Source organism: Heptranchias perlo, chromosome 11 (assembly GCF_035084215.1).
Source record: "Heptranchias perlo isolate sHepPer1 chromosome 11, sHepPer1.hap1, whole genome shotgun sequence".
Lineage (NCBI taxonomy): Eukaryota > Metazoa > Chordata > Chondrichthyes > Hexanchiformes > Hexanchidae > Heptranchias > Heptranchias perlo.
This window is the reverse complement of record NC_090335.1, coordinates 82,939,110-82,961,236: the sequence shown is the minus strand read 5'-3', so window position 1 is coordinate 82,961,236 and position 22,127 is coordinate 82,939,110. Positions and strand designations below refer to the sequence as shown.

Here is a 22,127-nt window from a genome sequence, read left to right as displayed (position 1 = left end):
AGTGTAGATGAAAACATAAAATTACAAAGGGATATTGATAGATTAGGTGAATGGACAAAACTGTGGCAAATGGAATTCAATATCGACAAATGTGAGGTCATCCACTTCGGATCAAAAAAGGATAGAACAGGGTACTTTCTAAATGGTAAAAAGTTATAAACAGAGGATGTCCAAAGGGACCTAGGGGTTCAGGTACATAGATCATTGAAGTGTCATGAACCGGTGCAGAAAATAATCAATAAGGCTAATGGAATGCTGGCCTTTATATCTAGAGGACTAGAGTACAAGGGAGCAGAAGTTATGCTGCAGCCAAACAAAACCCTGGTTAGACCACACCTGGAGTACTGTGAGCAGTTCTGGGCACCGCACCTTCGGAAGGACATATTGGCTTTGGAGGGAATGCAGCGTAGGTTTACTAGAATGATACCCGGACTTCAAGGGTTAAGTTACGAGGAGAGATTATACAAATTGGGGTTGTATTCTCTGGAGTTTGGAAGGTTAAGGGGTGATCTGATCGAAGATATTAAGGTGAACAGATAGGGTGGATAGAGAGAAACTATTTCCGCTGGTTGGGGATTCTAGGAGTGGGGGCATAGTCTAAAAATTAGAGCCAGACCTTTCAGGAGTGAGATTAGAAAACATTTCTACACATAAAGGGTGGTAGAAGTTTGGAACTCTCTTCCGCAAACGGCAATTGATACTAGCTCAATTGCTAAATTTAAATGTGAGATAGATAGCTTTTTGGCAACCAAAGGTATTAAGGGATATGGGCCAAAGGCAGGTAGATGGAGTTAGATCACAGATCAGCCATGATCTTATCAAATGGCGGAGCAGGCATGAGGGGCTGATGGCCTTCTCCTGTTCCTGTGTTCCTAAATGTATCCCAGGCTGTTGAAAGAAGCCAGGGAGGAAATAGCGGAAGCTTTAACAATCATTTTCCAAACTTCACTGGGTACAAGCGTAGTGCCGGAGGATTGGAGGACTGCTAACGTTGTACTGTTGTTTAAAAAGAGAGTGAAGGACAGACCGAGTAATTACAGGCCAGTCAGTCTAACCTCGGTGGTGGGCAAATTATTGGAATCAATTCTAAAGGACAGGATAAATCGTCACTTAGAAAGGCACGGACTAATCAAGGACAGTCAGTACAGATTGGTTAAGGGGAGGTCATGTCTGACTAACCTGATTGAATTTTTCGAGGAGGTGACAAGGAGGCTTGATAAGGGTGGCGTAATTGATGTAGTCTACATGGATTTTAGCAAGGCTTTTGACAAGGTTCCCCATGGCAGATTGGTCAGAAAAGTAGAGGCCCATGGGATGCAAGGGAATGTGGCAAGTTGGATCCAAAATTGGCTCAGTGGCAGGAAGCAAAGCGTAATGGTCAACGGGTGTTTTTGTGACTGGAAGGCTGTTTCCAGTGGGGTTCCACAGGGCTCGGTACTAGGTCCTTTGCTTTTTGTGGTATACATTAACGATTTGGACTTAAATGTAGGGGGCATGATTAAGAAATTTGCTCATGACCCAAAGATAGGCCGTGTGGTTGATAGTGAGGAGGAAAGCTGTAGACTGCAGGAAGATATCAATGGACTGGTCAGATGGGCAGAAAAGTGGCAAATGGAGTTCAATTTGGAGAAGTGTGAGGTAATGCATTTGGGGAGGGCAAACAAGGCAAGGGAATACACAATAAATGGGAGGATACTGAGAGGTGTAGAGGAACAGAGGGACCTTGGAGTGCATGTCCACAGATCCCTGAAGGTGGCAGGACTGGTAGATAAGGTGCTTAAAAAGGCATATGGAATACTTTCCTTTATTAGCCGAGGCATAGAATATAAAAGCAGGGATGTTATGCTGGAACTGTATAAAACACTAGTTAGGCCACAGCTTGAGTCCTGCGCACAGTTCTGGTCACCACATTACAGGAAGGATGTAATTGCACTAGAGAGGGTGCAGAGGAGATTTATGAGGATGTTGCCAGGACTGGAGAATTTTAGCTATGAGGAAAGATTGGATAGGCTGGGGTTGTTTTCCTTGGAACAGAGGAGGCTGAGGGGAGATTTAATTGAGGTATTAAATTATGAGGGGCTTAGAGTGGATAGGAAGGACCTATTTGCCTTAGCGGAGCGGTCAATAACCAGGGGGCAGAGACTTAAAGTGATTGGCAGAAGGATTAGAGCGGAAATGAGGAAATATTTTTTTCACCCAGAGGGTGGTGGGGGTCTGGAACTCACTGCCTGAGAGGGTGGGAGAGGCAGAAACCCTCAACTCATTTACAAAGTACCTGGATGTGCACCTGAAGAGCCGAAACCTACAGGGCTACGGACCAGGTGCGGGAGAGTGGGATTAGGCTGGATGGCTCGTTGATGGGCTGAATGACCTCCTTCTGTGCCGTAAATTTTCTATGATTCTAACTAGCAAGAAATAAAAAAACAGATTGTAAGAGTTTCTACAAGTATATTAAAAAGGAATGGAATAGCGAAAGTAAACATGGGTCCTTTTGGAGGCAGAGACAGGAGAAATTATAATGGGGAATAAGGAAATGGCAGAGTCGTTAAACAAATATTTTATATCTGTCTTCACAGTAGAAAACATAAAAAACGTACCAGAATTGGTGGGGGACCAAGGGTCTAATGAGAGGGAGGAACATAAAGTTATTAAAATTAGTAAAGAAAAAGTTTTAGAAAAATTAATGGGACTAAAAGTCGACAAATCCCTTGGACCTGATGGCCTACATCGTAGGGTTCTAAAAGAGGTGGCTGCAGAGATAGTGGATGCATTGGTTTTGATTTTCCAGAATTCCCTAGATTCTCGAACAGTCTCCGCTATTCAAGAAAGGAGGGAGAGAGAAAACAGGGATCTACAGGCCAGTTAGCCTGACGTCAGTAGTAGGGAAAACGCTAAAATCAATTACTAAGGACGTAGTAATTGGGCACTTAGCAAAGCATAATATGATTAGGCAGAGTCAACATGGTTTTATGAAAAGGAAATCGTGTTTGACAAATCTATTAGAGTTTTTTGAGGATGTAACTAGCAGGGTGGATAAAGGGGAACCAGTGGATGTCGTATATTTGGATTTTCAAAAGGCATTCGATAAGGTTCCACACAAGAGGTTGTTACACAAGATAAGGGCTCATGGGGTTGGGGGTAATATATTAGCATGGATAGAGGATTGGTTAACGGACAGAAAACACAGTAGGAATAAACGGGTCATTCTCAGGTTGGCAGGCTGTAACTAGTGGGGTGTCACAAGGATCGGTGCTTGGGCCTCAGCTATTTACAATCTATATTAATGATTTAGATGAAGAGACCGAGTGTAATGTATCCAAGTTTGCTAACGATACAAAGCTAGGTGGGAAAGTAAGCTGTGAGGAGGACACAAAGAGTCTGCAAAGGGATATAGACAGGTTAAGTGAGTGGGCAAGAAGGTGGCAGATGGAGTGTAATGTGGGGAAATGTGAGGTTATTCACTTCGGTTGGAAAAATGAAATATTTTTTAAGTGGTGAGAAACTATTAAATGTTGGTGTTCGGAGGGATTTGGGTGTCCTTCTACAAGAAGCACAAAGTTAACTTGCAGGTGCAGCAAGCAGTTAGGAATGTAAATGGTATGTTGGCCTTTATTGTGAAGAGGTTGGAGTACAACAGTAAGGTAGATTTGCTGCAATTGTACAGGGCTTTGTGTGAAATTTTGGTCTGCATATCTAAGGAAGGATATACTTGCCTAAGAGGCGGTGCAACGAAGGTTCACTAGATTAATTCCAGGGATGAGAGGGTTGTCCTATGAGGAGAGATTGAGTAGAATGGGCCTATACTCTCTGGAGTTTAGGTGAATGAGAGGTGATCTCATTGAAACATATTAGATTCTAAGAGGGCTCGACAGGGTAGATGCTGAGAGGATGTTTCCCCTGACTGCAGAATCTCAAACTAGGGAACATAGTCTCAGGATAAGGGGTTGGACATTTCGGATTGAGATGAGGAGAAATTTCCACTCAGAGGGTGGTGAATCTTTGGAATTCTCTACCCCAGAGGGCGGTGGATGCTGAGTTGTTGAGTATATTCAAGACTGAGATCGACAGATTTTTTGGACTCTAAGGGAATCAAGGGATATGGGGATCGGATGGGAAATTGAGTTGACGTCGAAGATCAGCCATAATCTTTTTGAATGGCGGAGCAGGCTCGAGGGGCCGTATGGCCTACTCCTACTCCTATTCCTTATGTTTCCTATGTTTCAGCTAGTCACATGGAACAATCCCTCTGTTGAAATGCTCCACGATCGCTGCCCACTACTGGCTCAGTGGGTAAAGGTGCCACCCAGTGTCATCCTGTACCACACAGGTCAGGAAGGGTTTGACTCCTAGGTCAGAGCGACTGATACTGGCATAAATTGGAGACTGGTATTAATTAATCCAGCTTATTGGCTGCCATTTGACAATATAAACAATTAAAGAGATGCTTACACCCACGGAGAGCGGTCCAGAACGCGGGGCGATCAAGCCGTTGTCCTGGGAGATCAGGAGTCACTGTTTTTGTGCGTCTTTGGCCCTTTTTTTGGTGTTGCTGGTCGATAGTTCTCAGCACTCGGTGATTAGCTACTCCACTGCAGTGCCGTTTCGTCCTCCTCTCTTCATTTGCAGTATCTTTCTTTTATACTTTCCAGTGGGTTGTTGCATGTCTTGTCATATATGGATCCTCCTTCTGGCACTAGACATGGTTATCAGTTGTTGATTGATACAATTAACACAGTTCCATCGTCTCAGCACTTTGCCTGATCCTGAGCAATAAACAAGTCCACCCTGCTCTGCACCAGCCGTTATCTGCTGTTGGCAGAGAATTCTGGTTCTTGCACCTTGACCACTGGAACAAGCAGTCAGAGCCCCAGTCCATCGTCCCATCCTTACAACACACCTCCGGCAATGCGGCACTGCCCCCACGTACTGGGAGCTACAGCCAAACCGTAGTTCTATGATCAGCACAAGGCTGAGTCATTCGTTGCGGTCCTCTATCAGAAAGGGAGGTGTAGACAAAGCATGTTGTATCAGGGGTTGTTTTCCATTGTGTTGTATTCAGGGCACTGGCCATGCTGAATGTTTGCTCGACTGGCTCTATTTAACGGGCTTTACTTGCAGGTCTTAACGAAAGACTCTGTCACAATTATGGTGGATGCTATCGTCTACTATCGGATCTTGGATCCTGTGACTTCGGTCATCAGCGTGATCAATGTTGCCAGTGTTACTCACCTGCTGGCTCAGACAACGCTACGGAACATACTGGGCACCAAAAGCCTGTCGGAAATCCTTACCGACCGGGAGGAGATGGCAGAGCACATGGAGGTATGGTGAAAACAGGATTACCTGAACATAGAAAATTGTACTGAAATAACAGCCCTCTATTGGGATAAACAAATTCACCCCACCCTCAGTTTTGGGCTCTCAATTATTACACACTCTCTCACCCCCCACCCTCAGTATAAGGCTCTCAGTTATAACACTCCCTCTGCTACACCCACCCTCAGTATAAGACTCTCAGTTATAACACTCCCTCTATTACACCCCCCCCTCAGTATAAGGCTCTCAGTTATAACACTCCCTCTATTACACCCCCCCCTCAGTATAAGACTCTCAGTTATAACACTCCCTCTATTACACCCCCCCCTCAGTATAAGACTCTCAGTTATAACACTCCCTCTATTACACCCCCCCCTCAGTATAAGGCTCTCGGTTATAACACTCCCTCTATTACACCCACCCTCAGTATAAGACTCTCAGTTATAACACACTCTCTATTACACCCCCCCTCAGTATAAGGCTCTCAGTTATAACACTCCCTCTATTACACCCCCCCCCTCAGTATAAGGCTCTCAGTTATAACACTCCCTCTATTACACCCCCCCCTCAGTATAAGACTCTCAGTTATAACACTCCCTCTATTACACCCCCCCCTCAGTATAAGGCTCTCGGTTATAACACTCCCTCTATTACACCCACCCTCAGTATAAGACTCTCAGTTATAACACTCCCTCTATTACACCCCCCCTCAGTATAAGGCTCTCAGTTATAACACTCCCTCTATTACACCCCCCCCCTCAGTATAAGGCTCTCAGTTATAACACTCCCTCTATTACACCCACCCTCAGTATAAGGCTCTCAGTTATAACACACTCTCTATTACACCCCCCCTCAGTATAAGACTCTCAGTTATAACACTCTCTGTTACACCCCCCCTCAGTATAAGACTCTGAGACAGCTGTCTAACCCAATGCAGCCGTTGTACAACATCTTCCCGATCTGATTGTCTTGTCTTTGCACCCTCAGCAACTCCTGTATGATGCATCGAAGGGATGGGGGATCAAGGTTGAGCGAGTGGAGTTGAAAGACGTGAAGCTGCCGTTTGCTTTGCAGAGAGCAATGGCAGCTGAGGCTGAGGCCACGAGAGAGGCCAGGGCCAAGGTGAGGGGCCCGCGTTGCTCAGTAACCTGTGGAAAATGTGCTTCAAAAAAAACAAAAATGAAGAGATTTTAAAAACATCAGAGATTTCCCTCCCCCTGCCCCCTCTATTGTAACCCCACTATTCCAGAAAGGAGGGAGAGAGAAAACAGGGAACTATAGGCCAGTTATCCTGACATCAGTAGTAGGGAAAATGCTGGAATCAATTATTAAGGACATGGTAACAGGGCACTTAAATCATAATATGATTAGGCAAATTCAACATGGTTTTATGAAAGGGAAATCGTGTTTGATAAATCGATTTGTTTTTTGAGAGTGTAACCAGCAGGGTAGATAAAGGGGAACCAGAGAGTGTCGTAGTTTTGGATTTTCAAAAGGAATTCGATTAAGTGTTACATAAGAGGTTGTTACACAAGGTTAGGGCTCATGGAATTGGAGGTAATATCTTAGCATGGATAGAGGATTGGTTAACGGGCAGAAGACAGAGTGTAGGAATAAATGGGTCACTTTCGGGTTGGCAGGTGACTAGTGAGGTGCCGCAGGGATCGGTGCTTGGGTAGAGGCTGAGAGATTGTTTCCCCTGGCTGGAGAGTTCAGAACTAGGGGTCATAGTCTCAAGATAAGGGGTTGGCCATTTAGGACCGAGATGAGGAAAAATTTCTTCACTCAAAGGGTTGTGAATCTTCAGAATTCGGAGGGCTGTTAATGCTGAGTCGTTGAGTATATTCAAGATTGAGATAGATAGATTTTTGGACGCTAAGGGAATCAAGGGATATTGGGATCGGGCGGGAAAGTGGAGTTGAGGTAGAAGATCAGCCATGATCTGATTGAATGGCGGCGCAGGCTGGAGGGGCCGAATGGCCGACTCCTGCTCCAATTTCTTATGTTCACCTATCAAATCCAGGGAGATGGCGATCAGTTATAGCGCCATCTCTGGCTGGGATGTACCAACTCAGCACAGATCAGGGATAAACCCTGAGACCTTCCTGCCCTGTAGGGCTGAGTGCCATATCCCATATTTAGATCCTGGCCAATCAGCGGGAGGGTAAGTGCTACTATTATTTGGTCTTCCCATTTTCCTTTTGGGGTGGGGGGAGCGGGTACAGCACAGAATGGTAGAATCATCTAAAGTTACGGCACAGAAGGAGGCCATTTGGTCTGTTGTGTTCGTGCCGGCCGATTAACGAGCTATATCCCACTTTCCAGCACTTGGTCCGTAGCCCTGTAGGTTACGGCACTTCAAGCGCACATCCAGGTACTTTTTAAATGAGTTGAGGGTTTCTGCCTCTCCCACCCTTTCAGGCAGTGAGTTCCAGATCCCCACCACACTCTGGATGAAAAAAATTCTCCTCGGCTCCCCTCAAATTTTTCAAACACCCGTCAACCATTGCCCTTAGCTTCCTGCTACTGAGCCAATTTTGGATGCATCCAACAAGCTTTAAATCTATGCCCCCTGGTCACTGACCCCTCTGCTATGGGAAATGTGTCCTCCCTATCCACTTTATCTAGTCCCGTCATAATTTTATACACCTCAATCAAATCTCCCCTCAGCCTCCTTTGTTCCAGAGAAAAAACCTCAGCCTATCCAATCTTTTCTCATAGCTAAAATTCTCCAGCCTGGTAACATCCTTGTAAATCTCCTCTGTACCCTCTCCAGTGCATTTACATCTTTCCTGTAATGTGGTGACCAGAACTGTACGCAGTACTCAAGCTGTGGCCTAACCAGTGTTTTATACAGTTCCAGCATAACCTCCCTGCTCTTATATTCTATGCCTCGGCTAATAAAGGAAAGTATCCCGTATGCCTTTTTAACCACCTTATCTACCTGTCCTGCTACCTTCAGGGATCTGTGGACATGCACTCCAAGGTCCCTCACTTCCTCTACACCTCTCAGTATCCTCCCATTTATTGTGTACTCCCTTGCCTTGTTTGCCCTCCCCAAATACATTACCTCACACTTCTCTGGATTGAATTCCATTTACCACTTTTCTGCCCACCTGACCAGTCCATTGATATCTTCCTGCAGTCTACAGCTTTCCTCCTCACTATCAACCACATGGTCAATTTTTGTAAAATCTGCAAACTTCTTGATCAAACCCCTGACATTCAAGTCCAAATCATTCATATATACCACAAAAATCAAGGGACCTGGTACTGAGCCCTGCGGCACCCCACTGGAAACAGCCTTCCAGTCACAAAAACATCCATCGACCATTGCCCTTTGCTTCCTGCCACTGAGCCAATTTTGGATGCATCCAACAAGCTTTAACTTTTTTGACCAGTCTGCCATGTGGGACCTTGTCAAAAGCTTTGCTAAAATCCATGTGGACTACATCAAACGAGCTGCCCTCATCAACCCTCCTTGTTAGCTCCTCAAAAAATTCAATCAAGTTAGTCAAACATGACCTTACCTTAACAAATCCATGCTGACTTTTTTTTATTCATTCATGGGATGTGGGCATCACTGGCGAGGCCGGCATTTATTGCCCATCCCTAATTGCCCTTGAGAAGGTGGTGGTGAGCTGCCTTCTTGAACTGCTGCAGTCAGTGTGGTGAAGGTTCTCCCACAGTGCTGTTAGGTAGGGAATTCCAGGATTTTGACCCAGCAACGATGAAGGAACGGCGATATATTTCCAAGTTGGGAAGATGTGTGACTTGGAGGGGAACGTGCAGGTGGTGTTGTTCCCATGTGCCTGCTGCCCTTGTCCATCTAGGTGGTAGAGGTCGCGGGTTTGGGAGGTGCTGTCGAAAAAGTCTTGGCGAGTTGCTGTAGTGCATCCTGTGGATGGTGCACACTGCAGCCACAGTGCGCAGGTGGTGAAGGGAGTGAATGTTTAGGGTGGTGGATGGGGTGCCAGTCAAGCGGGCTGCTTTGTCCTGGATGGTGTTGAGCTTTTTGAGTGTTGTTGGAGCTGCACTCATCCAGGCAAGTGGAGAGTATTCCATCACACTCCTGACTTGTACCTTGTAGATAGTGGAAAAGCTTTGGGGAGTCAGGAGGTGAGTCACTCACCGCAGAATACCCAGCCTCTGACCTGCTCTTGTAGCCACAGTATTTATGTGGCTGGTCCAGTTAAGTTTCTGGTCAATGGTGACCCCCATGATGTTGATGGTGGGGGATTCGGCGATGGTAATGCCGTTGAATGTCAAGGGGAGGTGGTTAGACTCTCTCTCTTGTTGATAATGGTCATTGCCTGGCACTTGTCTGGCGCGAATGTTACTTGCCACTTATCAGCCCAAGCCTGGATGTTGTCCAGGTCTTGCTGCATGCGGGCTCGGACTGCTTCATTATTTGAGGGGTTGCGAATGGAACTGAACACTGTGCAATCATCAGCGAACATTTCCATTTCTGACCTTATGATGGAGGGAAGGTCATTGATGAAGCAGCTGAAGATGGTTGAGCCTAGGACACTGCTGCAGGAGTTACATAAGAACATAAGAAATAGGAGCAGGACTAGGCCAATCGGCCCCTCGAGCCTGCTCCGCCATTCAATAAGATCATGGCTGATCTGATCCTAACCTCAAATCTAAATTCATGTCCAATTTCCTGCCCGCTCCCCGTAACCCCTAATTCCCTTTACTTCTCGGAAACTGTCTATTTCTGTTCTAAATTTATTTAATGATGTAGCTTCCACAGCTTCCTGGGGCAGCAAATTCCACAGACCTACTACCTTCTGAGTGAAGAAGTTTCTCCTCATCTCAGTTTTGAAAGAGCAGCCCCTTATTCTAAGATTATGCCCCCTAGTTCTAGTTTCACCCATCCTTGGGAACATCCTTACCGCATCCACCCGGTCAAGCCCCTTCACAATCTTATAGGTTTCAATAAGATCGCCTCTCATTCTTCTGAACTCCAATGAGTAGAGGCCCAATCTACTCAACCTCTCCTCATATATCCGCCCCCTCATCCCCGGGATTAACCGAGTGAACCTTCTTTGTACTGCCTCGAGAGCAAGTATGTCTTTTCTTAAGTATGGACACCAAAACTGTATGCAGTATTCCAGGTGCGGTCTCACCAATACCTTTTATATAACTGCAGCAATACCTCCCTGTTTTTATATTCTATCCCCCGAGCAATAAAAGCCAACATTCCGTTGGCCTTCTTGATCACCTGCTGCACCTGCGTACTAACTTTTTGATTTTCTTGCACTAGGACCCCCAGATCCCTTTGTACTGCAGTACTTTCCAGTTTCTCGCCATTAAGATAATAACTTGCTCTCTGATATTTCCTACCAAAGTGCATAACCTCACATTTTCCAATATTGTATTGCATCTGCCAAATCTCCGCCCACTCACCCAGCCTGTCTTTATCCCCTTGTAGGTTTTTTATGTCCTCCTCACTCTCTACTTTCCCTCCCAACTTTGTATCATCTGCAAACTTTGATATGTTACACTCGGTCCCCTCCTCCAAATCGTTAATATAGATTGTAAAGAGTTGGGGACCCAGCACCGACCCCTGCAGAACACCACTGGCTACTGGTTGCCAGTCCGAGAATGAACCATTTATCCCAACTCTCTGCTTCCTGTTAGATAACCAATCCTCCACCCATGCCAGAATATTACCCCCAATCCAGTGATTCTTTATCTTGAGCAATAATCTTTTATGTGGCACCTTGTCGAATGCCTTCTGGAAGTCTAAATACACGACGTCCACTGGTTCCCCTTTATCCACCCTGTACGTTATGTCCTCAAAGAACTCAAGCAAATTTGTCAGACATGACTTCTGCTTCGTAAAGCCATGCTGAGATGATTGGCTTCCAACAACCCCTACATTTTCCTTTATTCTAGATATGACCCCAGCCACTGGAGAATTTCCCCCCTGATTCCCATTGACTTCAATTTTACTAGGGCTCCTTGGCGCCACTCTCTGTCAAATGCTGCCTTGATGTAAAGGGCGGTCACTCTCACTTCACTTCTGGAATTCAGCTCTTTTGTCCATGTTTGGACCAAGGCTGTAATGAGGTCTGGAGCCGAGTGGTCCTGGCGGAACCCAAACTGAGCATCGGTGAGCAGGTTATTGGTGAGTATGTGCCGCTTGATAGCACTGTCGACGACACCTTCCATTACTTTGCTGATGATAGAGTCATGGAGTTATACAGCACGGATAGAGGCCCTTCGGCCCATCGTGTCCGCGCCGGCCATCAAGCCCAGTCCACTCTAATCCCATATTCCAGCATTTGGTCCGTAGCCTTGTATGCTATGGCATTTCAAGTGCTCATCCAAATGCTTCTTGAATGTTGTGAGGGTTCCTGCCTCCACAACCCTTTCAGGCAGTGAGTTCCAGACTCCAACCACCCTCTGGGTGAAAAAGTTCTTTCTCAAATCCCCTCTAAACCTCCCGCCTTTTACCTTGAATCTATGTCCCCTTGTTATAGAACCCTCAACGAAGGGAAAAAGCTCCTTAGTATCCATCCTATCTGTGCCCCTCATAATTTTGTACACCTCAATCATGTCCCCCCTCAGCCTCCTCTGCTCCAAGGAAAACAAACCCAATCTTCCCAGTCTCTCTTCATAGCTGAAGCGCTCCAGCCCTGGTAACATCCTGGTGAATCTCCTCTGCACCCTCTCCAAAGGTTATAACTATCAGGAAAGACTGAACAGACTGGGACTCTTTTCTCTATGAAAGAAAAGACTGAGGGGTGACCTGATAGAGGTGTTTATGATTAAGAAAAGGTTTTATAGGAAAAGGACTAGTGTTAATTCAAACAAAAATAAAGATAACGTGCCTCTATTGCAATGTTGAGAGGGGCAATTAGAAACAAATTATGTCATAGGATGATATAAAGTTATTAACATTAACAGAAACTTGGCTGCAATGTTCTGATGATATCAGGAGTGGAAAATAAACATATTAGGTTATAATAGTAGGAGGGACAGACGAGATAAAAAAGGAGAAGGAGTAGCGTTATTGGTGAAGGAGTGAATAGATGCTGTAGAGAGGACTGAGGTACACAAAAAAAGAGGTTTGGATAGAGTCAACATGGTTCGTGATCCAAGATTTAAAAAGGGACTGTTACATTAGTGGAGTTGTTCTACAGACCTCCTAATTGTGGGAGGTAAATAGCAGAGGAAACCTGTTTTTAAAAATATATATATTATTCCAGGAGGTTTTAATTAGCCACTGTGGGAGAACCGTCACCACACGGACTGCAGCGGTTCAAGAAGGCGGCTCACCACCACCTTCTCAAGGGCAATTAGGGATGGGCAATAAATGCCAGCCTTGCCAGCGATGCCCACATCCCGTGAACGAATTAAAAAAAAAAAAAAATGTTCTGGTCACCACATTACAGGAAGGACGTAATTGCTCTGGAGAGAGTGCAGAGAAGATTTACAAGAATGTTGCCAGGGCTTGAAAATTGCAGCTACGAGGAGAGATTGGATAGGCTGGGGTTGTTTTCTTTGGAGCAGAGGAGGCTGAGGGGTGACTTGATTGAGGTGTACAAAATTATGAGGGGCCCAGATAGAGTAGACAGGAAGTAGAGGACATAGATTTAAGCTGATTGGTGGCAAGATTAGAGGGGACATGAGGAAAAACTTTTTACCCAGAGGGTGGTGAATCATAGAATCATAGAAGTTTACAACATGGAAACAGGCCCTTCGGCCCAACATGTCCATGTCGCCCAGTTTATACCACTAAGCTAGTCCCAATTGCCTGCACTTGGCCCATATCCCTCTATACCCATCTTACCCATGTAACTGTCCAAATGCTTTTTAAAAGTCAAAATTGTACCCGCCTCTACTACTGCCTCTGGCAGCTCGTTCCAGACACTCACCACCCTTTGAGTGAAAAAATTGCCCCTCTGGACCCTTTTGTATCTCTCCCCTCTCACCTTAAATCTATGCCCCCTCGTTATTGACTCCCCTACCTTTGGGAAAAGATTTTGACTATCTACCTTATCTATGCCCCTCATTATTTTATAGACTTCTATAAGATCACCCCGAAACCTCCTACTCTCCAGGGAAAAAAGTCTCAGTCTATCCAACCTCTCCCTATAAGTCAAACCATCAAGTCCCGGTAGCATCCTAGTAAATCTTTTCTGCACTCTTTCTAGTTTAATAATATCCTTTCTATAATAGGGTGACCAGAACTGTACACAGTATTCCAAGTGTGGCCTTACTAATGTCTTGTACAACTTCAACAAGACATCCCAACTCCTGTATTCAATGTTCTGACCAATGAAACCAAGCATGCTGAATGCCTTCTTCACCACCCTATCCACCTGTGACTCCACTTTCAAGGAGCTATGAACCTGTACTCCTAGATCTCTTTGTTCTATAACTCTCCCCAACGCCCTGCCATATGGAATTCGCTGCCCGAATTGGTGGTCGAGGCAGGGACCCTCAACTCTTTTAAAAAGTGCTGTAAGCTGCAGGGCTACGGATCGGGTGCTGGAAGGTGGGATTAGAATGGGCTCCTGGTTGTTCTTTGAGCTGGCGCCGACACGATGGGCCGAATGGCCCCCTTGTGTGCTGTAAATTTCTATGATTCTATGAACTGCAACCCAAAGCTACAGCTAAATGAATCTCTCAAGACTTGTTGCAAGTGAAGACAAACTGATTTGTGTCTGCCATTTAAGGCTATACATATTGGATACCATCTATATGTAGAGATGCCTTCTACAATTTTCTGTATTCACACTAATTTTGCTTGCAATAGCCTCCAGCCTAGTGATCTGTTTTGGCCTTATTTCTTTACGAATGCTCCTCTGGGCCCCCCAAGGAAACCTTGAGCCTCCACTGCACCGAACATTGGCCTTTATCTCAAGGGGGCTGGAATACACGTGAGGAAGTTATGCTTCAGTTGTACGGAGCCCTGGTCAGGCCAAACTTTTGTTGGGTAAGGGTATCAAGGGCTAAGTTGCAAAAGCGGGTGAATGGAGTTCAGATACAGACCAGCCATGATCTAATAGGTACAATAAAATACAGTATCAAGTAGGATATCAGAATTTGCGTGTGACACTAAATTTGGGGGGGGTAAATTTAATACTGAGGAACACTGCGACAAAATACAAGAATACATTAATAAACTTGCAGAATGGGCGTGTAAATAGCAAATGAATTTCAATATAGATCAGTGTGAGGTGGTGCGTTTTGGTCGGAGAAATAAGGAGGTCACATTTTGCTAATTGGGGTTGAGGCACAGAGGGATCTGGGGCTCCAGATTCACATCACTAAAAGGTTAACAACGCAGGTTAACAAAGCCATAAAAGTGCAAACAAGGCACTGGGTTTCATTTCTAGAGGAATCGATTTCAAAAACAGAGAATCATAGAAATTTATGACACAGAAGGAGGCCATTCGGCTCATCCTGTCTGTGCTGGCTGAAGTTATGTTGAACTCATATAGAACCTTGGTTAGACCACACTTGGAGTACTGTGAACAGTTCTGGTCTCCAGATTACAAAAAGGATATAGAGGCAGTGGAGAGGGTGCAAAAAAGATTGACAAGGATGATACCAGAACTGAGAGGTTTTTTTTTGAGTTATACAGCACGGATAGAGGCCCTTCGGCCCATCGTGTCCGCGCCGGCCATCAGCCCTGTCTACTCTAATCCCATATTCCAGCATTTGGTCCGTAGCCTTGTATGCTATGGCATTTCAAGTGCTCATCCAAATGCTTCTTGAATGTTGTGAGGGTTCCTGCCTCCACAACCCTTTCAGGCAGTGAGTTCCAGACTCCAACCACCCTCTGGGTGAAAAAGTTCTTTCTCAAATCCCCTCTAAACCTCCCGCCTTTTACCTTGAATCTATGTCCCCTTGTTATAGAACCCTCAACGAAGGGAAAAAGCTCCTTGGTATCCATCCTATCTGTGCCCCTCATAATTTTGTACACCTCAATCATGTCCCCCCTCAGCCTCCTCTGCTCCAAGGAAAACAAACCTAATCTTCCCAGTCTCTCTTCATAGCTGAAGCGCTCCAGCCCTGGTAACATCCTGGTGAATCTCCTCTGCACCCTCTCCAAAGCGATCACATCCTTCCTGTAGTGTGGCGACCAGAACTGCACACAGTACTCCAGCTGTGGCCTAACCAGTGTTTTATACAGCTCCATCATAACCTCCTTGCTCTTATATTCTATGCCTCGGCTAATAAAGGCAAGTATCCCATATGCCTTCTTTACCACCTTATCTACCTGTTCCGCCGCCTTCAGGGGTCTGTGAACTTGCACACCAAGATCCCTCTGACCCTCTGTCTTGCCTAGGGTCCTCCCATTCATTGTGTATTCCCTTGCCTTGTTAGTCCCTCCAAAGTGCATCACCTCGCACTTTTCCGGGTTAAATTCCATTTGCCACTGTTCCGCCCATCTGACCAACCCATCTATATCGTCCTGCAGACTGAGGCTATCCTCCTCGCTATTTACCACCCTACCAATTTTTGTATCATCAGTGAACTTACTGATCATACCTTTTACATTCATATCCAAGTCATTAATGTAGACCACAAACAGCAAGGGACCCAGCACCGATCCCTGTGGTACCCCACTGGCCACAGGCTTCCAGTCACAAAAACACCCTTCGACCATCACCCTCTGCCTTCTGCCACTAAGCCAGTTTTGTATCCAAAGTGCCAAGGCACCCTGGATTCCATGGGCTCGTACCTTCTTGACCAGTCTCCTGTGGGGGACTTTATCGAAGGCCTTACTGAAATCCATGGACACCACATCCACTGCGTTACCCTCATCCACACGCCTAGTCACCCCCTCAAAAAATTCAATCAAATTAGTCAGACATGATCTTCCCTTGACAAAGCCATGTTGACTATCCCTGATTAATCCTTGCTTCTCCAAGTGGAGACTAATTTTGTCCTTCAGAATTTTTTCCAATAATTTTCCTACCACTGATGTTAGGCTCACTGGCCTGTAGTTCCCTGGTTTTTCCCTACTCCCCTTCTTGAATAATGGTACTACATTAGCGGTTCTCCAGTCCTCTGGCACATCCCCTGTGGCCAGAGAGGTTCTGAATATATGTGTCAGAGCCCCCGCAATCTCCTCCTTTGCCTCACACAGTAGCCTGGGATACATTTCGTCCGGGCCTGGGGATTTATCCATTTTTAGGCCTGCTAAAACCGCCAATACCTCCCCCCGATTGAGAGTAGACTGATGGGGCAGTAATTGGCCTGATTCGATTTGTCCTGCTTTTTGTGGACAGGACATACCTGGGCAATTTTCCACATTGTCGGGTAGATGCCAGTGTTAAAGCTGTACTAAAACAGTTTGACTGGAGGCGCAGCTATTTCTGGAGCACAAGTCTTCAGCACTACAGCCGGGATGTTGTCGGGGCCCATAGCCTTTGTTGTACCCAGTGCACTCAGCCGTTTCTTGATATCATGTGGAGTGAATCGAATTGGCTGAAGACTGGCTTCTGTGATGGGGATATCGGGAGGAGGCCAAGATGGATCATCCACTCAGCACTTCTGGCTGAAGATGGTTGCAAACGCTTCAGCCTTGTCTTTTGCACTCACGTGCTGGACTCCACCATCATTGAGGATGGGGATGTTTACAGAACCTCCTCCTCCCATTAGTTGTTTAATTGTCCACCACCACTCATGACTGGATGTGGCAGGACTGCAGAGCTTTTATCTGATCCGTTGGTTGTGGAATCGCTTAGCTCTGTCTATAGCATGTTGCTTCCGCTGTTTAGCATGCATATAGTCCTGAGTTGTCGCTTCACCAGGTTGGCACCTCATTTTTAGGTACGCCTGGTGCTGCTCCTGGCATGCTCTTCTATACACCTCGTGGAACCAGGATTGATCCCCTGGCTTGTTGGTAATGGTAGAGTGAGGAATATGCTGGGCCATGAGGTTACAGATTGTGCTGGAATACCATTCTGCTGCTGCTGATAGCCCACAGCGCCTCATGGATGCCCAGTTTTGAGCCGCTAGATCTGTTCTGAATCTATCCCATTTAGCACGGTGATAGTGCCACACAACACGTTGGATGGTGTCCTCAGTGAAAAGACAGGACTTCGTCTCCACGAGGACTGTGCGGTGGTCACTCCTACCAATACTATCATGGACAGATGCACCTGCAACAGGGAGATTGGTGAGGACGAGGTCAAGTAAGTTTTTCCCTCATGTTGGTTCACTCACCACCTGCCGCAGGCCCAGTCTGGCAGCTATGTCCTTCTGGAATAGGCCAGCTCGGTCAGTAGTGGTGCTACCGAGCCACTCTTGGTGATGGACATTGAAGTCCCCCACCCAGAGTACATTCTGTGCCCTTGCTACCCTCAGTGCTTCCTCCAAGTGGTGCTCAACATGGAGGAGGACTGATTCATCAGCTGAGGGAGGACGGTAGGTGGTAATCAGCAGGAGGTTTCCTTGCCCATGTTTGACCTGATACCATGAGATTTCATGGGGTCCAGAGTCAATGTTGAGAACTCCCAGGGTCACTCCCTCCTGACTGTATATCACTGTACCGCCACCTCTGGTGGGTCTGTCCTGCTTGTGGGACAGGACATACCCAGGGATGGTGATGGTGACTGTCCTTGATTAACCCGTGCCTTTCTAAATGACGGTTTATGCTGCCCCTTCGAATTGATTCCAATAATTTGCCCACCACCGAGGTTAGTCCGACTGGCCTATAATTACTCTGTGTATCTCTTTCACCCTTTTTAAACAATGGTACAACGTTAGCAGTCCTCCAATCCTCCGGCACCACGCCTGTATCCAGTGAAGTTTGGAAAATGATGGTCAGAGCCTCTGCTATTTCCTCCCTTGCTTCTCTTAACAGCCTGCGATACATTTCACCCAGGCCTGGCGATTTATCTACTTTCAAAGATGCTAAACCCCTTAATACTTCCTCTCTCATTCTGTTTATCCCATCCAATATTTCACACTCCTCCTCCTTAACTACAATCTCTGCATCGTCCCTCTCTTTTGTGAAGACAGATGCAAAGTATTTATTTGGAACCAAACCCACATCTTCTGCCTCCACACATAGTTTACCTTTTTGGTCTCTAATAGGCCCTACTTTTTCCTTAGTTATCCTCTTGCTCTTAATGTATTTATAAAACATATTTGGGTTCTCCTTGAATTTAATTGCCAACATTTCTTTATGACCTCTCTTTGCTTTCCTAATTTCCTTTTTAATTTCACCCCTGCACTTTTTAATACTCCTCTAGGCTTTCAGTAATATTGAGATCTCGGTATCTGACATAAGCTTCCCTTTTTGCCTTATCTTACCCTGTACGCTCCTTGACACCCAGGGGGCTCTAGATTTGTCAGTCCCACCCTTTTTTTTTGTGGGAACATGTTTGTTCTGAACCCTCACAACTGCTCTGACACTGATTTACCCTCAAGTAGCTGTTTCCAGTCCACTTTTGCTAAATCATTTCTCAGCTTAGTAAAATTGGTCTTTCCCCAATTAAGAACTTTTACTCCTGTTCTATCTTTGTCTTTTTCCACAACTATGCTAAATCTGACTGAATTATGATCACGACCACCAAAATGCTCTCCCACTGCTACTCCTTCCACCTGCCCAGCCTCATTTCCTAAAACTAAATCCAGAACTTGGGCTTGCTACGTACTGGCTAAAAAATTTCCCCTGGATGCAATTTAACAATTTTGTGCCCTCTAGACCCTTCACACTGTTTGTGTCCCAGTTAATATTCGGGTAGTTGAAATCCCCAATTACTGCCCTACTGTTTTTGCACTTCTCAGAAATTTGCCTCCATATTTGCTCTTCTATCTCCCTCTGACTGTTTGGGGGTCTATAGTACACTCCCAGCAGTGTGACTGCCCCTTTTTTGTTCTTTAACTCAACCCATATGGCCTCATTTGATGATCCTTCTAACATATCATTCCTCCTCACAGCTGAAATTGTTTCATAGAAGAAGTTTACAACATAGAAGAAGTTTACAACATGGAAACAGGCCCTTCGGCCCAACATGTCCATGTCGCCCAGTTTATACCACTAAGCTAGTGCCAATTGCCTGCACTTGGCCCATATCCCTCGAAACCCATCTTACCCATGTAGCTGTCCAAATGCTTTTTAAAAGACAAAATTGTACCCGCCTCTACTACTGCCTCTGGCAGCTCGTTCCAGACACTCACCACCCTTTGAGTGAAAAAATTGCCCCTCTGGACGCTTTTGTATCTCTCCCCTCTCACCTTAAATCTATGCCCCCTCGTTATAGACTCCCCTACCTTTGGGAAAAGATTTTGACTATCTACCTTATCTATGCCCCTCATTATTTTATAGACTTCTATAAGATCACCCCTTAACCTCCTACTCTCCAGGGAAAAAAGTCCCAGTCTATCTAACCTCTCCCTATAAGTCAAACCATCAAGTCCCGGTAGCATCCTAGTAAATCTTTTCTGCACTCTTTCTAGTTTAATAATATCCTTTCTATAATAGGGTGACCAGAACTGTACACAGTATTCCAAGTGTGGCCTAACTAATGTCTTGTACAACTTCAACAAGACATCCCAACTCCTGTATTCAATGTTCTGACCAATGAAACCAAGCAAGCTGAATGCCTTCTTCACCACCCTATCCACCTGTGACTCCACTTTCAAGGAGCTATGAACCTGTACTCCTAGATCTCTTTGTTCTATAACTCTCTCCAGCGCCCTACCATTAACGGAGTAGGTCCTGGCCCGATTTGATCTCCCAAAATGCATCACCTCACATTTATCTAAATTAAACTCCATCTGCCATTCATCGGCCCACTGGCCCAATTTATCAAGATCCCGTTGCAATCCCAGATAAGCTTCTTCACTGTCCACGATGCCACCAATCTTGGTGTCATCTGCAAACTTACTAACCATGCCTCCTAAATTCTCATCCAAATCATTAATATAAATAACAAATAACAGCGGACCCAGCACCGATCCCTGAGGCACACCGCTGGACACAGGCCTCCAGTTTGAAAAACAACCCTCTACAACCACCCTCTGTCTTCTGTCGTCAAGCCAATGTTGTATCCAATTGGCTACCTCACCTTCGATCCCATGAGATTTAACCTTATGTAACAACCTACCATGCGGTACCTTGTCAAAGGCTTTGCTAAAGTCCATGTAGACCACGTCTACTGCACAGCCCTCATCTATCTTCTTGGTTACCCCTTCAAAAAACTCAATCAAATTTGTGAGACATGATTTTCCTCTCACAAAACCATGCTGACTGTTCCTAATCAGTCCTTGCCTCTCCAAATGCCCGTAGATCCTGTCTCTCAGAATACCCTCTAACAACTTACCCACTATAGATGTCAGACTCACCGGTCTGTAGTTCCCAGGCTTTTCCCTGCCGCCCTTCTTAAACAAAGGTACAACATTTGCTACCCTCCAATCTTCAGGCACCTCACCTGTAGCGGTGGATGATTCAAATATCTCTGCTAGGGTACCCGCAATTTCCTCCCTAACCTCCCATAACGTCCTGGGATACATTTCATCAGGTCCCGGAGATTTATCTACCTTGATGCACGTTAAGACTTCCAGCACCTCCCTCTCTGTAATATGTACACTCCTCAAGACATCACTATTTATTTCCCCAAGTTCCCTAACATCCATGCCTTTCTCAACCGTAAATACCGATACGAAATATTCATTCAGGATCTCACCCATCTCTTGTGGTTCCGCACATAGATGACCTTGTTGATCCTTCAGAGGCCCTACTTTCTCCCTAGTTACTCTTTTGCCCTTTATGTATTTGTAGAAGCTCTTTGGATTCACCTTTGCCTTATCTGCCAAAGCAATCTCATGTCCCCTTTTTGCCCTCCTTATTTCTCTCTTAACTCTACTCCGGCAATCTCTATACTCTTCAAGGGATCCACTTGATCCCAGCTGCCTATGCATGTCATATGCCTCCTTCTTCTTTCTGACTTGGGCCTCAATCTCCAGAGTCATCCAAGGTTCCCCACTTCTACCAGCCTTGCCCTTTACTTTATAAGGAATGTGCTTACCCTGAACCCTGGTTAACACATTTTTGAAGGACTCCCACTTACCAGACATCCCTTTGCCTGCCAACAGACTCTCCCAATCAACTTCTGAAAGTTCCTGTCTAATACCATCAAAATTGGCCTTTCCCCAATTTAGAATTTTAACTTTTGGGCCAGACCTATCATTCTCCATAGCTATCTTAAAACTAATGGAATTATGATCACTGGTCCCAAAGTGATCCCTCACTAACACTTCTGTCACCTGCCCTTCCTTATTTCCCAAGAGGAGGTCAAGTTTTGCCCCCTCTCTAGTCGGGCCATCCACATACTGAATGAGAAATTCCTCCTGAATACACTCAACAAATTTCTCTCCATCCAAGCCCCTAATGCTATGGCTGTCCCAGTCAATGTTGGGAAAGTTAAAGTCCCCTACTATTACCACCCTATTTTTCTTGCAGCTGTCTGTAATCTCCTTACATATTTGCTCCTCAATTTCCCGTTGACTATTTGGGGGTCTGTAGTACAATCCTATCAAAGTGATCTCTCCCTTCTTATTTTTCAGTTCTACCCATATCGACTCCGTGGACGAACCCTCGGATATATCCCCTCTCACTACTGCCGTGATGTTCTCCCTAATCAAGAACGCAACTCCCCCTCCTCTCTTACCTCCTGCTCTATCTTTCCTATAGCATCTGTAACCTGGAATATTTAGCTGCCAGTCCTGCCCCTCCCTTAGCCATGTTTCAGTAATAGCTATAACATCCCAGTCCCATGTACCCATCCATGCCCTGAGTTCATCTGCCTTGCCCATCAGACTTCTTGCAT

General features: G+C 45.6%; 1 protein-coding gene across 1 annotated transcript in view; it reads left to right on the top strand.

Moving 5' to 3' along the window:
* The window catches only part of LOC137326871 (stomatin-like), a 92,076-nt gene that overhangs the window by 58,165 nt on the left and 11,784 nt on the right, over positions 1-22,127 (top strand). The window contains exons 6-7 of the mRNA XM_067992252.1: positions 5,119-5,322; positions 6,304-6,438. Coding sequence (XP_067848353.1) covers positions 5,119-5,322; positions 6,304-6,438 — 339 coding nt within the window. The remainder of the gene's footprint in view (positions 1-5,118; positions 5,323-6,303; positions 6,439-22,127) is intronic.